The sequence below is a fragment of the Prionailurus bengalensis genome, chromosome E1, assembly GCF_016509475.1.
Source record: "Prionailurus bengalensis isolate Pbe53 chromosome E1, Fcat_Pben_1.1_paternal_pri, whole genome shotgun sequence".
Taxonomy (NCBI): domain Eukaryota; kingdom Metazoa; phylum Chordata; class Mammalia; order Carnivora; family Felidae; genus Prionailurus; species Prionailurus bengalensis.
The window spans coordinates 20290267-20306415 of NC_057347.1; the positions used below are offsets into that span (position 1 = coordinate 20290267).

Below are 16149 nucleotides of genomic sequence, written 5' to 3' on the forward strand. Positions count from 1 at the left end.
TTGTCATTCAAATAGGTGTCAAAGGAAAGCCAGAGTAGCAATACCTACATGGGACAAACTAGGCTTTTTTTTTTTTTGACAAACTAGTCTTTATTTATTTTTAAAATTTTATTTATTTTGAGAGAAAGCATGGGTGTGAACGGGGGAGGGGTGGAGAGATTGGGAGAGATATTTCCAAGCTGACTCCATGCTGACAGCATGGGCCTCAGTTGGTGAGATCATGACCTGAGCCAAAATGTAGAATTGGATGCTTAACCAACTGAGCCACCCAGGTGCCCCTAGACAAATGATTATAAAACAAAGACTGTTAAGAGACAAAACCACTATATATATATTTTTTCCTTTTTCCCTTTTTTTCCAGTGAGGTGTTTTATTTGTATGAATGTATTGCATCGCTAGAAAAAGAATCCCAGGATTTTCCCTCCTGTGTGTTTTTGTCTTACTTCTTCATGGTCCATGATGCCAGCTGAGGTTGTCAGCACAATGAAACCAAACTGGCGGGATGGGAGCAGATTATTCTGCCATTTTTCTAGATCTTTGAGTTGTACATCAAACCTGGGGCTGATCACTCCACACTTGTTTAATCTGCCTGTGAGGTTCGCAACAATTTTCCCAGCTCTGTGACCATCGATGATTTCAGATTCGCCAATGTAACCATGCTTCATCGTCACAGTCAGAAATCGGACAATGACTTTGGAGCATGGCCTAATAAGAACCTGGCGTTTGCTTCTCTTTTCAGCATTGTTAATGCTCTTGAGAGGATCTGCCAGGACATTCATGCTCACCATAATGGCGGCACAGAAAGATGGTAGAAAGAGCTAGAAGGCCACTATATATTAATAAAGGGACAATCCAACAAGAAGATACAACAATTGTAAATATTTATGCACCTAACATAAAGCACCCAAATACAGAAAACAACAAACATAAAGGAACTAATTCATAATTATGCAATAATTGTAGGGACTGTAACACCCCACTTACATCAATGGATTGATCATCTAAAAAGAAAATCAACAAGGAAACAATGGCTTTGAATGGCACGCTGGACCAGATGGACTCAACAGATATATTCAGAACATCCCATGTTAAGAAAGCAGAACACACATTCTTTTCAAGTGCACATGGAACATTCTCCATAATAGATCACACATTAGGCCACAAAACAGGCCTTAACAAATTCAAGAAGGTTGAAGTCATACCATGCACCTTTTCTAACCACAATGCTAGGAAACTAGAAGTCAATCACAAGAAAAATTTGGAAAGACCACATATACATGGAGGTTAAACCACGTACTGCTAGACAATGAATGGGCCAACCAGGAAATCAAATTAAAAAATACATGGAAACAAATGAAAAATGAAAACACAACAATCCAAAACCTTTGGGATGCAGCAAAATCAGTCTTAAGAGGAAGGCATATAGCATTAAGGCCTCCCTTAAGAAGCAAGAAAAATCTTAAACAACCTAATGTTACACTTAAAGGAGCTTGAAAAAGAACAAAGGAAGCCTAAGCCAGCAGAAGGAAGGAAATAATAAAGATTAGAGCAGAAATAAATGATAATAGAAAGGGAAAAAAAACCAGAACAGATCACTGAAACCAGGATCTGGTTCTTTAATAAAATTGAAAACCCTCTAGACAAGCTCATAAAAAAAAAAGGGGGGGGGGGCGGAGAGAAAGGAACCAGATACAATCACAAATGAGAGAGAGGAGAAATAACAACCAACACCAGCCACAGAAATACAAACAATTCTAAGAGAATATTATGAAAAACTATATGCCGTCAAATTGGACAACCTGGAAGAAATGGGATAAATTTCTGGAAACATATAAACTATCAAAACTGAAACAGAAAATTTGAACAGACCAATAACCAGCAAATGAACTGAATCAGTAATCAAAAAACAAAAGTCCAGGGTTGGATGGCTTCCCAGGGGAATTCTAAGCATAAGGAAGAGTTCATACCTATTCTTGAGGTGCCTGGGTGGCTCAGTTGGTTAAGCATCCAACACTTGGTTTTGGCTCAGGTCATGATCTCACAGTTTGTGGGATTGAGCTCTGTGCTGACGGTGTGGAGCCTGCTTGGGATTCTCTCTCCCTCTCTCTTCACCCCTTCCCCACCTACATGCATGTTCTCTTACTCTCAAAATAAATAAACTTAAAAAAAATAAAAGTTCATACCTATTCTCAAACTATTCCAAAAAATAGAAAAGTAAGGAAAACTTCCAAGCTCATTCTATGAGGCCAGCATTACCCTGATACCAAAACTAGAGAATGACTCCCCTGAAAAAGAGAACTACAGGCCAATATCCCTGATGAACATGGGTGCACAACTTCTCAAAATACTAGCAAACCGAGTCCAACAATACATCAAAAAAATCATGCACTTTGATCAATTGATATTTATTACTGGGTTGCAAGTGTGGTTTCATATATGCAAATCAATTAACATGAAACACTATGTTAATAAAAGAAAGCGTAAGAATCATATGATCATTTCAATAGATGCAGAAAAAGCATTTGACAAAACATAACATTCATTTATAATAAAACCCTTCAATAAAGTAGGTTTAGAAACTGCTAGAACTGATAAATGAATAAAGCCAGGATACAAAATCAATGTACAGAAACCTGTTGCATTTCTATACATCACAAATGAATCAACAAAGAGAAATTAAGAAATCAGTCCCATTAACAATTGCACCAAAACCCATAAGATACCTAGGAATAAACCTAACCAAAGAGGTGAAAGAGGTATACTCTGAAAACTATGAAACACTGATCAAAGAAATTGAAGATGACACAAAGAAATGGAAAGACATTCTATGTTCATGGATTAGAAGAACAAATATTGTTAAAATGTCTATACTACCCAAAACAATCTATACATTCAGTGCAATCCCTATCAAAATAACACCTGTATTCTTCACAGAACTAGAACAAACAATTCTAAAACTTGTATGGAACCAGAAAGACCCCAAATGGCCAAAGCAATCTTTTTTCTTTTCTTTTCTTTTTTTTTTTTTAGCAAGCGAGAGAGAAAGCATGAATGAAGAAGGGGCAGAGAGAGAGGTAGAGAGAGAATCCCAAGGAGGCTCTGTGCTGTCAGTGCAGAGCCCATGGCAGGGCTCAACCTCACAAACCATGGGATCATGATTTGAACCAAAATCAAGAGTCAGATGCCCAATCGACTGGGCCACTGAGGCGCCCCATAGCCAAAGCAATCTTGAAAAGCAAAGCTGGAGGCATCACAATTCCAGACTTCAAGATATACTACAAAGCTGTAGTGATGAAAAGATGGTACTGGCACAAAAGTAGACATATAGATAAATAGAACAGAATAGAAAAACCAGAAATGAATCCACAGCTATATGGCCAATTAATCTTTGACAAAGCAGGAAAGAATATCCAATGTGATACAGACTGTCTCTTCAGCAAATAGTGTTGGGGAAAGTGGACAGCAACATGCACAAGAAAACTGGGCCACTTACATCATACACAAAAATAAATTCAACATGTATTAAAGACCCAAATGTGAGACCTGAAACTATAAAAGTTCTAGAAGAGAACAGAGGCAGTAACTTTGACATGGGCCATAGTGACTTCTTTCTAGGTATGTCTCCTGAAGCAAGGGAAACAAAAGCAAAAATAAACTATTAGGACCAGATCAAAATAAAAAGTTTCTGCACACTGAAGTAAACAATAAGACTGAAAGGCAACCTATGGAATGGAAGAAGATATTTGCAAATGACATATCAGATAAAGGGTTAATATCCAAAATCTATAAAGAGCTTCTAAAACTCACCACCCAAAAAACAAATAATCCAATTAAAAATGGGCAGAAGACACAGATATTTTTCCAGAGATACAGATGGCCAACAGACACATGAAAAGTTGCTTAATATCACTTATTATCAGGTACATGCAAGTCATACCTACAATGAGATATCACCTCACCTGTCAGAATGGCTAAAATCAACAACAGAAGAAACAACAGGTGTTGGCAAGGATATGGAGAAAGGGGAACCATCTTGCACTGTTGGTGTGAATGCAAACTGGTGCAGCCACCATGGAAAACAGTATGGGGTTTCCTCAAAATGTTAAAAATAGAACTACCCTATGATCCCACAATAACACTATTGGGTATTTATCCAAAAAATACACAAATACTAATTCAAAGGGATACATGCACTCTGACGTTTACAGCAGCATTATCTACAACAGCCAAATTATGGAAACAGCCTAAGTGTCTTATCGACTGATGAATGGATAAAGAAGATGTGGTGTATATATACAATGGAATAATACTCAGCCATAAGAAAGAATGAAATCTTGCCGTTTGCAAGGACATGGATGGGGCTAGAGAACATAATGCAAAGCGAAATAAGTCAGAGAAAGACAAATACCTTGTAATTTCACTCATATGTGGAATCTAAGAGCAAAGGAAAAAGAGGCAAACCAAGAAACAGATTCATAACTATAGAGAACAAACTCGTGACCAGAGGGGAGAGGGGATGAGTGAAATAGGTGAAGGGGATTAAGGAGTGCACTTATCATGATAAGCACCAGAATTGTGTGGAGGTGTTGAATCACTATGCTGTAGCTCTGGAACTAATATCACACTGTATATAAACTAACTAGAATTAAAAAATTTTTAGTTTCTTTATTCTGAGAGAGAGAGAGAGAGCGCACAAGCAGGGGAGGGACAGAGAGAAAGGGAGAGAGAGAATCCCAAGCAGGCTCCACACTGACCAAGTGACCTGAGCCTGAGCCAAGATTGAGAGTCGGGCACTTAACCAACTGAGCCACCCAGGAGCCCCATGGAATTTAAATAAAAACTTAAAAAGAAAAAAAGATGAGCAGGGCTTTGAAGTACTGAGGAATTTTCAGGCGAAATATGGGTGTGAAGGATAATCCCTGTGAGTCTGCATGGAGAATTTACCTGATGGCCGTATTTTCAGAACTGGATGACATTTTATTCATTCATAAAGTCCTCTTTCATTTGCCATTTCCTCCTGAGATCTTCCCCAGTTTTCAACAGCTAATAAGAATCCTTATTAGGGGGTTTGGGCAGCTTTCATTTATACCTTCTCTTATGAGACGTCATGCTATAATGTGTTTCATAGCTTTACATGAATGTGTCTCTCTCTTCAATCATGGTAGTAGGAAGAGCATGGGTTCTTAGGTTGGAATAACCGGAATTTGGATACTAGCTCTGATCTTTTCTAGCAGTCTGTTTATTTTTGTTGTTGTTACATAATACTTATTTCCATTTGATTTCTGGGAGGATTGAATGAAATAATATATGTAGAGTACCTTTACCATCTGATGATCTGTAGGCTACAACTTAATGGCATAGAATTCTGTTCTTTGCTCTCTGCTAAGGGTTCTAAGGGGGTCGTTTGAAAATGGGAAGTTTATAGATGACAGATGGGATTGAAAACCCAGGTGTACAACGAGTCTTCAGTAAAAATCCCTGTCTTTTATTTATTTATGTATTAACGTTTATTCATTTTTGAGAACAGAGAGAGACAGAGCATGAGTGGGGAAGGGGCAGAGGGAGAGGGAGACACAGAATCTGAAGCAGGCTCCAGGCTCCGAGCTGTCAGTGCAGAGCTCGATGCAGGGCTCGAACTCACGAACCGTGAGATCGTGACCTGAGCCGAAGTCGGACGCTCAACCGACTGAGCCACCCAGGTGCCCCCAAATCTCTGTCTTTTAATTGACTGGTTAAACTAATGGATGAAGAGAAACTATGTGACATCAGGAAAAGCTGTCGTTAGCCACTCAGATTATAAACATTTGCATTATATATTGTATAATGGAGAACTACCACCATTAGTACCAGAAATAATTTCTACTAGGAAGATTCATTCTGATGATACAAAATTCTTGTTTAAAATTTGGGCACCACGGGACGCCTGGGTGGCTCAGTCTGTTACACGTTCGACTTCAGCTCAAGTCATGATCTCACGGCTTGTGAGTTCCAGCCCCATGTCAGGACAGTTCAGAACCTGGAGCCTGCTTCCGATTCTGTCTCCCTCTCTCTCTGCCCCTCCCCCATTCGGGCTCTGTCTTTCTCTCTCAAAAATAAAATAAACATTAAAAAAGGGCACCTGTCTATATGTGTTATGGAATTAGCCAAGTCAGAAGACAGACATTCTAAAAATGTAGTTTTGGTGGTACTGGCTTAATACAGAATGCTTATTTGTCTTGTAACCATGCTGCTCTGTCAAGAGTTTGCACCTAAGCACCTGGGTGGCTCAACTGGTTAAGTGTCCGACTCTTGGTTTCAGCTCAGGTCATGATCTCACAGTTCATGAGTTCGAGCCCTGCCCCCCATTGGATGTAGACATTACTTAAATAACGGAAACCTAAAAAAATAAATAAATAAACATGGGTGTGAAAGACCCTCCCACCCTGAGATATACAGCACTCTGACTAGACTTCGAAGATCTGACGATGTGCTGGTTGCAGCACACAACACAGAAGTGTTGCCACACCTTGAAGAAATGTTTATCTGGCCCCAAGAAGCAAATACAGGGAAGAGTTTTCTGGAACTCCCTAGCTTGCACTCAGGGAAAGACAGGAAAATTAGTTGGCTAAGAAGGTTCTTCAAAAATGGACAGTGAAATGCTCTTGAGATGAATCCAGGTAATGAAAAGGTCAAGAAAAATTCACTCTGAAAAAAAGAGGAGAAATGGTGACTTCCAGAGAAGGTAAATCTACCACATGCCTGTGTGATTAAGATGCTGCTAAGAACATAGGCATTGAGCAGTGACATCTGAGTGCATGCCTTTTTTTGTTGGAGGTGTCCTCGGTGAGTTAAGTCTTTATCTTGTCAGTCTCCTTGACTTTGTCCAATTTGGACTGCCTCCATGTCTTTCTTTCTTTTTATTTTTTTTAACTTTTGTACTTTATTTTCATTAAAAAAATGTTTATTTATTTATTATGAGAGAGACAGAGTGCATGTGTGCATGGGGGAGGGGCAGAGAAAGAGGAAAAGAGAGAATCCCAAGCAGGCTCCTTGCTGTCAGTACAGAACCAGATGCAGGGCTTGATCCCAAGAACCGTGAGATCATGACCTGAGCCAAAATCAAGAGTCAGACACTTAACCAACTGAGCCACCCAGGCGCCCTGACTCGTGATTTCCTGATCCTGGATTCTTGGAAAGCTCCTTCACTTCTCTAAGCTAGCCTCAGTTTCCTCATCTATAAAACACAGATCTGTAGTACCTGCTATTAAAGGTTATTTTGAGGATGAAGTGAAGTAATGTATGTGAAATTTTCACTATCAGTTACTTGGTAAGCACCCCCATGCTAAAGATTTCCTAAGATTGATAGGCAGGTCATTATGTTGCTTCACTGCTAGCCTCTAGCTGCGACCCCGATAACACCAGCACTTCAGGCCTGTTCTTATTTGTAATCCTTATTTTTACCTTTAAAAAAAATTGTTTTATTACATTTATTTATCTTTGAGAGACAGAGACAGAGCACAAGCGGGGGAGGGACAGAGAGAGAAGGAGACGCAGAATCCGAAGCAGGCTCCAGGCTCTGAGCTGTCAGCACAGAGCCCAATGCGGGGCTTGAACTCACAAACCGTGAGATCATGACCTGAGTGGAAACCAAGAGTCAGATGGTTAACTAACTGAGCCATTCAGGAGCCCCTGTAATCCATGTTGTTAATCATTTCGCTTCACCTGGTGGAGGAGGAACACACGGAGCAAGTTGTGGACATCACGAAGCCTTGTATAAATGGTTGTGATTCTAATAATGCCCCAGTTCATGCACAAAATGTGTTTCCAAACAAAACTTCCTAGCATAAAGTATGATTTCAGAGGCCCAAGGGAAAAATTGAATACTTTTCACAAAGAGACAGATGTGTAAGCAACCAGGTTTTTTTTTCTTTTTTTTTTTTAAAACAGCATTATTGAGGGGTGCCTGGGTGGCTCAGTTGGTTGGGCGTCCCTTCGGCTCAGGTCATGATCTCGCGGTCTGTGAGTTCAAGCCCTGCGTCAGGCTCTGCGCTGACAGCTCAGAGCCTGGAGCCTACTTCAGATTCTGTCTCCCCCTCTCTCTCCCCCTCCCCCACTCACACTCTGTCTCTCTCTCAAAAATAAAACAAAAACATAAAAAAATTAAAAAAACCCAGCATTATTGAGACATAATTCACATACCATACAATTCACCCATTTAAAGAGTCAAATTCACTGTTTTTTAGTATATTCAGCATTGTGCAGCTATCACTGCAATTTTAGAATATTTTCATCATCCCCAGATGAAACCCATACCCATTGGCAGTCACTCGCATTTCCCTCCAATACCCCCAGTCTTAGGCAACAATTAATCTGCTTTCTGTCTTTATACATTGGCCTAGTCTGGACATTTCCTATGTGGAATCATGCAATATGGAGTCTTTATGACTGGCTTCTCTCACATAGTGTGAGTTTTTCAAGGTCCATCCATGTTGTAGCATCTATCAGGACTTCATTTTTATTGCTGAATAATTTTCCATTCTATGGAGAGGCCATATTTTATTTATCCATTCACCAGTTGGTCATTTGGACCAGTTTCCTCTGAACTCTCTCTATTGCATCTGGTCTTCACAGAGAAGGGGCTTCTAGAAGACTGGCTTGACTGTACTTAACGATTCAACTGTGAAAGCCCTGATACAGATATTTCCTATGTGTTTGTGATTTAATCAATTTTGTTACTTAAACCAAAATAGGAAGACCCAAACCACTCCTATTAGAAAATAACAATACTCCTCAATCCTTCTAGTGTATTTGATGGTGCTACTGAACTATTTACAGGTCCTGATGGCTCCCGATTTCAGATTGCTCACCTTTTGAGCTTTTTCTTAACATTGTAACACAAATAGGGGAACTTGGGTGCCTCATTTGGTTAAGTGACTGGTTCTTGGTTTCAGCTCACAGTTCATGAGATCGGCCCCAAGTCAGGCTCTGCGCTGACATTGTGGAGCCTGCTTGGGATTCTCTATTTCTCTCTCTGCTCCTCTCCCTGCTCACTCTCCCTCCCTCTCTCAAAATAAATAAATAAACTTTAAAAAAAAATGCAACATGATAACACAAATATAGGCACACTGTTGAAATTGGGAAATGCAGATAGGCAAAATTAAAAATTACCTGTAAAACTCAGAGACAGCTGACCTTAACATACTTTTAAGAATGAATTTATTTGTAAAAATGATACATATTTATTATAAACTCAAAAAAAAGTAAACAATTAGAAAATAAATCACTTTAAATTCTACCCACCCATGGGATGCCTGGGTGGCTCAGACAGCTAAGCGTCCAACTTTGGCTTGGGTCATGATCTCACAGCTTGTGGGTTCAAACCCTGCGCCTGGCTCTCTGCTGTCATCAAAGAGCCTGCTTTGGATCCCCTGTCCCCCTCTCTCTCTGCCCCACCCCCACTCATGTTCTCTCTCTCTCTCTCTCTCTTTCTCTCTCAAAAATAAACATTTAAAAATATGGGTGAGGGGCACCTGGGTGGCTCAGCTGGTTAAGTGTCAGACTTCTGCTCAGGTCATGATCTCACAGTTGGTGAGTTCGAGCCCCACGTTGAACTCTGTGCTAGCAGCTCAGAGTCGAGCCTGCTTTGGATACTGTGTCTCCCTCTCTCTCTGCCTCACTCCTGCTTGTGCTGTTTCTCTCTGACTTTCAAAAATGAATAAACATTAAAAAAAATAGAAGATAATAAATAAATAAAAATATGGGGTGCCGGGGTGGCTCAGTCGGCTAAGCATCCAACTTTGGCACAGGTCATGATCTCACACCTTGTAAGTTCAAGCCCCATGTCAGGCTCTGTGCTCACAGCTTGAAGCTTGGAGCCCACTTGCACTCTGCCTCTCTCAAAAGTAAATAAACGTTAAAAAAATTAAAAATAAATAAATTCCACCCACCCAGAAGTAACTATTTTAATATTAAGTTAAATGGATTCTGGACGTCTTTTAGATTCTTTTTTTTTTTTTTTTTTTTTTTTTAGTTTATTTTTTGAGAGAGAGCAGAGGAGGGGCAGAGAGAGAGAGGGAGACATAGAATCTGACTGAACCACCCAGGTGCTCCTTTTTTTTTCTTTAGTTAGGCTTCATGCCTAGTGCAGAGCCCATCATGGAGCTTGAACTCACAATTCTGAGATCAAGACCTGAGCTGAGATCAAGAGTTGGACACTTCGGGGCACCTGGGTGGCTCAGTTGGTTAAGCGTCTGACTTTGGCTCAGGTCATGATCTCATGGCTTGTGGGTTCAAGTCCTGCATTGGACTGTGTGTTGACAGCTCGGAGCCTGGATCCTGCTTTGGATTTTGTGTCTGCCTCTCTCTCTGCCCCTTCCCCGCTTGCACTCTACGTCTCAAAAATAAATAAACATTGAAAAAAAATTTTTAAAGAAGAGTTGGACACTTAACTGACTGAGCCACCCAGGCGCCCCCTAGGCATCTCTTCTTTTATGATAGATAGAAGGACAGAGGGATGGATGGATGGATGGATGGATGGATAGAAAAGTATATAAATGAAATATTATACATGATGATTTTAAACAAAAATAATATTTTACTTGAGTTTTATGGAAGAGTTTCTCGTCCAAGATGGTGAACTGAGCACATCCTGCGGTTTCAGTCCTTCCCCCCAAACTCTAAAAATGATAGGAAAAAAAAAATTTCATGTGTTCATAGATGAGCTCTAAAAAAATGCGCATTCTCAGAGATCGTGAGAAATTCTCGACTACAATCAGATGGGATTGAATTGAAGAGGGTAATGGCAGTCCAGTGTGCATGCAGAAATCCTATGTATAGTAGGACCAGAAGTGGGAGCCTCTGATCAGGCTCTGTATTGACAGAGCAAAGCCTGCTTGGGATTCTTTCTTTGCCCCTCTCCCACTTGTGCTCTTTCTCTCTCAAAATAAATAAATAAACTTAAAAAATATGAAAAAACCCACACTCAGACACCAAAATCCGGCAATATGATGTGTACAAGAGGCACATGCAAAGCAACATAGAAAACCTAAATATTAAATAGAAAAAGACATACCAGGCAAATAGTAACCAAAAGTCATCTGGACTAGCAATTTAATAGCAGTCAAAATGTGATGTGGAGAAAAAAATTTTTAAGAGGAAATTTGACTTTTATAAAAGAGTCCATCTTTTATAGTCCATATAGTCTTTTATAAGTCCCTCTTTTTATAGAAGAGTCCATCTAAAAGATTAAACAATCACATAAATAGTCCCAACACTATTAACTTTAGGTGAGTACAAGATACTATTTCACTTAGATTGCCAAAAATGCCAAGTATTGGCGAGGATATGGAGAAAATGGTGTTTTGTCACACCACCTGAGAGAGGACTGGGTATGCTGATACGTGGTCATTTGCAATAGTAATTTGGCAGTATCTAATAAAACTGAAAACGAGCCTATCTATAGAATCCAGCCATGACATTTCTAGGTATACTGAGAAACTTTCACATATGTGCAAGGATGTCCATGAGAGCATTGTTTTTATTTTTATTTTGTTTTGTTTTTTAATTTACATCCAAGTTAGTTAGCACATAGTGCAACAATGATTTCAGGAGTGGATTCTCTAATGCCCCCTATCCATTTAGCCCATTCCCCCCTCCCACAACCCCTCCAGTAACCCTCTGTTCTCCATATTTGAGTTTCTTATGTTTTGTCCCCCTCCCTGTTTTTATATTATTTTTGCTTCCCTTCCTTGTGTTCATCTGTTCTGTGTCTTAAAGTTCTCATATGAGTGAAGTCATATGATATTTGTCTTTCTCTGACTAATTTCGCTTAGCATAATATCCTCTAGTTCATTCACTTAGTTGCAAACAGCAAGATTTCATTCTTTTTGGTTGCCAAGTAATACTCCATTGTGTGTGTGTGTGTGTGTGTGTGTGTGTGTGTGTGTGTATACACATACATACATACCACATCTCCTTTATCCATCCATCTGTTGATGGACATTTGGGCTCTTTCCATACTTTGGCTATTGTCATTAGAGCTGCTATAAACATTAGGGTGGATGTGCCCCTTTGAAACAGTAAACCTGTATCCTTTGGATAAATGCTTAGTAGTGCAATTGCTGGGTCGTAGGGTAGTTCTATTTTTAACTTTTTGAGACACCTCCATACTGTTTTCCAGAGTGGCTGCACCAGTTTGCATTCCCACCAGCAGTGCAAAAGTGATCCAAGTCTTTCTCTGCATCCTCGCCAACATCTGTTGTTGCCTGAGTTGTTAATGTGAGCCATTCTGACAGGTGTGAGGTAGTATCTCATTGTGGTTTTGATTTGGATTTCCCTGATGATGAGTGATGTTGAGCATCTTTTCATGTGTCAGTTGGCCATCTGGATGTCTTCTTTGGAGAAGTGTCTATTCATGTCTTTTGCCCATTTCTTCACTGGATTATTTGTTTTTTTGGCTGTTCAGTTTGATAAGTTCTTTATAGATTTTGGATACTAACCCTTTATTTGATATGTCGTTTGCAAATATCTTCTCCCATTCCGTTGGATGCCTTTTAGCTTTGCTGATTGCATGAGAGTATTGTAACAGCAAAAGCCAAAGAATAACAATCTAAATATTCCTTAATAGTGGAGTGGATAAATCTGGGAGAGTGTGCAATTTATACAGTTAATAGGAATAAAATAGCTCTATATGCAGTTCACTCCACAATGTAGAATGAAAAAAGCAAAATGCAGAACACTATGATTGATAGGCTACCATTATGTGAATAAAAAATGATTATTCACACAAAGCAATACTGTATATCAGTTACTGATTTGTCTCTAGACAGAATGACAAGTGTTTGCTTGGTGAGAATGGTGGGGCTGGGAAAGCTGGCTTGAAGGGATGGTAGTTTTGTCTTTTTAATGTTTTATTTCCTAAGAAGATGAATAAAATTTGACACACAATTATTAATTTTGAGTGGTAGCAATGTAGGTGTTTTGTTTTATAATTCCTACTACTTTTCTCCACTTAATTTTTTTTGTCAGAAATTAACCGGCAAAAAAGGAAATTAAAGTAAAATTGAAGAGGGGGAGCCTGGCTGGCTCAGTCTGTGGAGCATGCAACTCTTGATCTTGGGGTGTGAGTTCAAACCCCACGTTGGGAGTAGAGTTTACTGAAAAGAAAAAGTAAAATGGGGGCACCTGGGTAGCTCAGTCGGTTAAGCATCTGACTTCAGCGTAGGTCATGATCTCACAGTTGGTCAGTTTGAGTCCTGCATTGGGTGAGCTTGAGCCTCGCTTTGAGTGAGCCCTGCTTCTCTCTCTCTCTCTCTCTCTCTCTCTCTCTCTCTCTCTCTCTCTCTGCCCCTCATGGGATTCTCTCTCTCTTCCCTCTCTCTCTTCCCCTCGTTCACTTAGCCATCTCTCTCCAAAAAATAAAAAGATAAAAATAAATCTCTATTAAAAAAAATTGGGGGAACCTGTGTGGCTCAGCCGGTTAAGCTTCCAACTTTGGCTCAGGTCATGATCTCATATGGTTCCTGGGTTTGAGCCCTGTGTCAGGCTCTGTGCTGACAGCTCGGGGCCTGGAACCTGCTTTAGATTCTGTGTCTCCCTCTTTCTCTGTTCCTCTCCTGCCTGTGCTTTTTATCTCTGTCTCTCAAAAATAGATAAACATTTAAAAAAAAGTAAAATTGAAGAAACGGTTGAATTTCAGTAAATATTCCTCCATTGGAAGAACTGTTATTTCCTAGACTATCTCTTTAAAGTTAAGAAGAGGGGTGTTAAGGGGCGCCTGGGTGGCGCAGTCGGTTAAGCGTCCGACTTCAGCCAGGTCACGATCTCGCGGTCCGTGAGTTCGAGCCCCGCGTCAGGCTCTGGGCTGATGGCTCAGAGCCTGGAGCCTGTTTCCGATTCTGTGTCTCCCTCTCTCTCTGCCCCTCCCCGTTCATGTGCTGTCTCTCTCTGTCCCAAAAATAAATAAATGTTGGAAAAAAAAAATTAAAAAAAAAAAAAAGAAGAGGGGTGTTAAAAACATTAAATAATTGAAATAATTGTGCATATTAGCTACTTTTTGGACACTTATACCTAACGTCTTACTACAGAAAGATGAAGAAATTGAAGTTAACACTGATCAGCTTTCCATCTTCTCTCTTCGTCCCATTGTTTTCCGTAGTTATATTGTGATTTGTCAAGGTTTTTAACATTTGCTTTACATCCTGTTTAGTCTCAGTACTATGTTTATATGGAATCAGAGCTCACCACCAGCAGTGCTCTCCTATTAGTTCATTGTTTTGATCCATCACTAAATTAGATTTAATCAACTTTGTTTTTTCTAAAAAAGTTCTTTGTCTTATATTCCCTGACTTTTTTTTTTTTTTTTTAATGTTGCCAACATCGTACCTTTCTGTTTCTCTTATATTTGAATATACTGACTGGGTATAATATTTTCGGGCCACATTTTCTTTCTTTTCAAATTTGTGAGAGCATGTCACTATCTTCTGGCATCGAATCTTGCCTTAGGTGTGAGGGAAGCTTGATTCACAACTCCACTTTACCCCTTTTAGTCAACTTGCTGGTGTCTTGTTGTCTAAAGAATACTTTCTTTAACTTTGGTGTTTAGTTACTTAACTAGGATAGAGAGTTCTATCATTCTGTGCCAATTTTTTTTCTTCTTGGGATATGATTTGTTATTTCCACCTGTAACTACTTTTTTTTTCATTTATAAAAAAGACATTTCAAAAATTATTTCTTTGAATAATTTTTCTATTTTATACATTAGGTTGTTTACTTCAGGGGTATTACTTATCTTTATGGTAGTTGCCTTTCTTCTTTATTATCATTAAAAAAATTTTTTTTAATGTTTGCTTATTTTTGAAGGAGAGAGAGAGAAACAGAACGTGAGCCAGGGAGGGGCAGAGAGAGAGGGAGACACACAATCTGAAGCTTCCAGCACAGAGCCTGACACGGGGCTCAAACTCATGAGCTGTGAGATCATGACTTAAGCCGAAGTCAGCCACTTAACCATCCAGGAGCCCCGACTTTTAAAAAAATTGTTTAATGTTTATTTGAGATTGAGAGAGAAAAAGCGTGAGCAGGGGAGGGGCAGAGAGAGAATGGGAAAATCATGACCTGAGCTGAAGTCAGATGCTTAACCAGTTGAGCCACCCAGGTGCTCCTCTCTCTTCTTTATTATTATCTCTAGGAATAATATCTCTAGGAATTCCCCAAAGCCTGTAAACTAATGTAAATTACACTCATGGAACAGTGATATTGGAACAGTTTGGCAGAAGCAAACTCACTCTAGATCTCCTAGGAATAACAAAGATAAAACCCTGTTGAAGATGAGCTCATATTTCAAAATTACAAACACATGAGAAAAAAAATCCTCCAGGAGGGAAATTCAGCAAACACAACAAACTGCAGAACTGGGTCCCCAGGAAGATCAAATAATTACCAGATATAGATTATAGACTTTGGTTTCTATACTTAAAAACATAAAAGAAGGAACCCAGTGCATAAGAAAATAATGCAATATTTCAGAAAAGGACCAAATAAATCTTGTGGAAATGCACATATAGATTTCAATTTGTTTAAAATGAAAGCATAGTAGTAGATGGAGCATATAGCAGATCAGAAGCAGCTGAAGATATAATCAGTGGGCTATTAATACATTTAAAATCACCTGGAATGTAGCACAGAGAGATAAAAAGATGGGAAAGATAAGAAATATGGTGAAAAGAAGCAGATAGTCTAACACAGTGCTGTCCAATTGTAATATAATGTGAGATTATACATAATTAAAAAATTTCTAATACTGGGGTGCCTGGGTGACTCAGCTGAGTGCCCTTCTCTTGGTTTCAGCTCAGGTTGTGATCTCACAGTTCTCAGGATCAAGCCCTGTATCGGACTCTGCACTAACAGCATGGAACCTGCTTGGGATACCCTCTCTCCCTCTTTGTACCACTTACTACCCTGCTTGCTCTCTCTCTCTCTCTCAAAATAAATAAATAAACTTAAAAAAATTCCAATACCCATATTAAATAAAGTAGAAAGAAACTGGCAAAATTAATAAAAATATTATTTCCATATATAATCAATATAAAAATTATGAATGAGATATTTTAAATCCTTTTTTTTTCCATTTTGCACTTACACCACAGCTCAGTGTGGACTGATCATATTTCAAAT

At 39.3% G+C, this 16149-nt stretch overlaps 1 protein-coding gene across 1 annotated transcript; it reads right to left on the reverse strand.

Moving 5' to 3' along the window:
* Positions 1–350: 350 nt before the first annotated feature.
* On the reverse strand, positions 351–814 carry LOC122485211 (40S ribosomal protein S15a-like). Its single transcript, XM_043583683.1, has one exon. The coding sequence runs from the start codon at positions 786–788 to the stop codon at positions 396–398; it is 393 nt and encodes a 130-aa protein (XP_043439618.1). The 5' UTR covers positions 789–814; the 3' UTR covers positions 351–395.
* Positions 815–16149: the final 15335 nt, after the last annotated feature.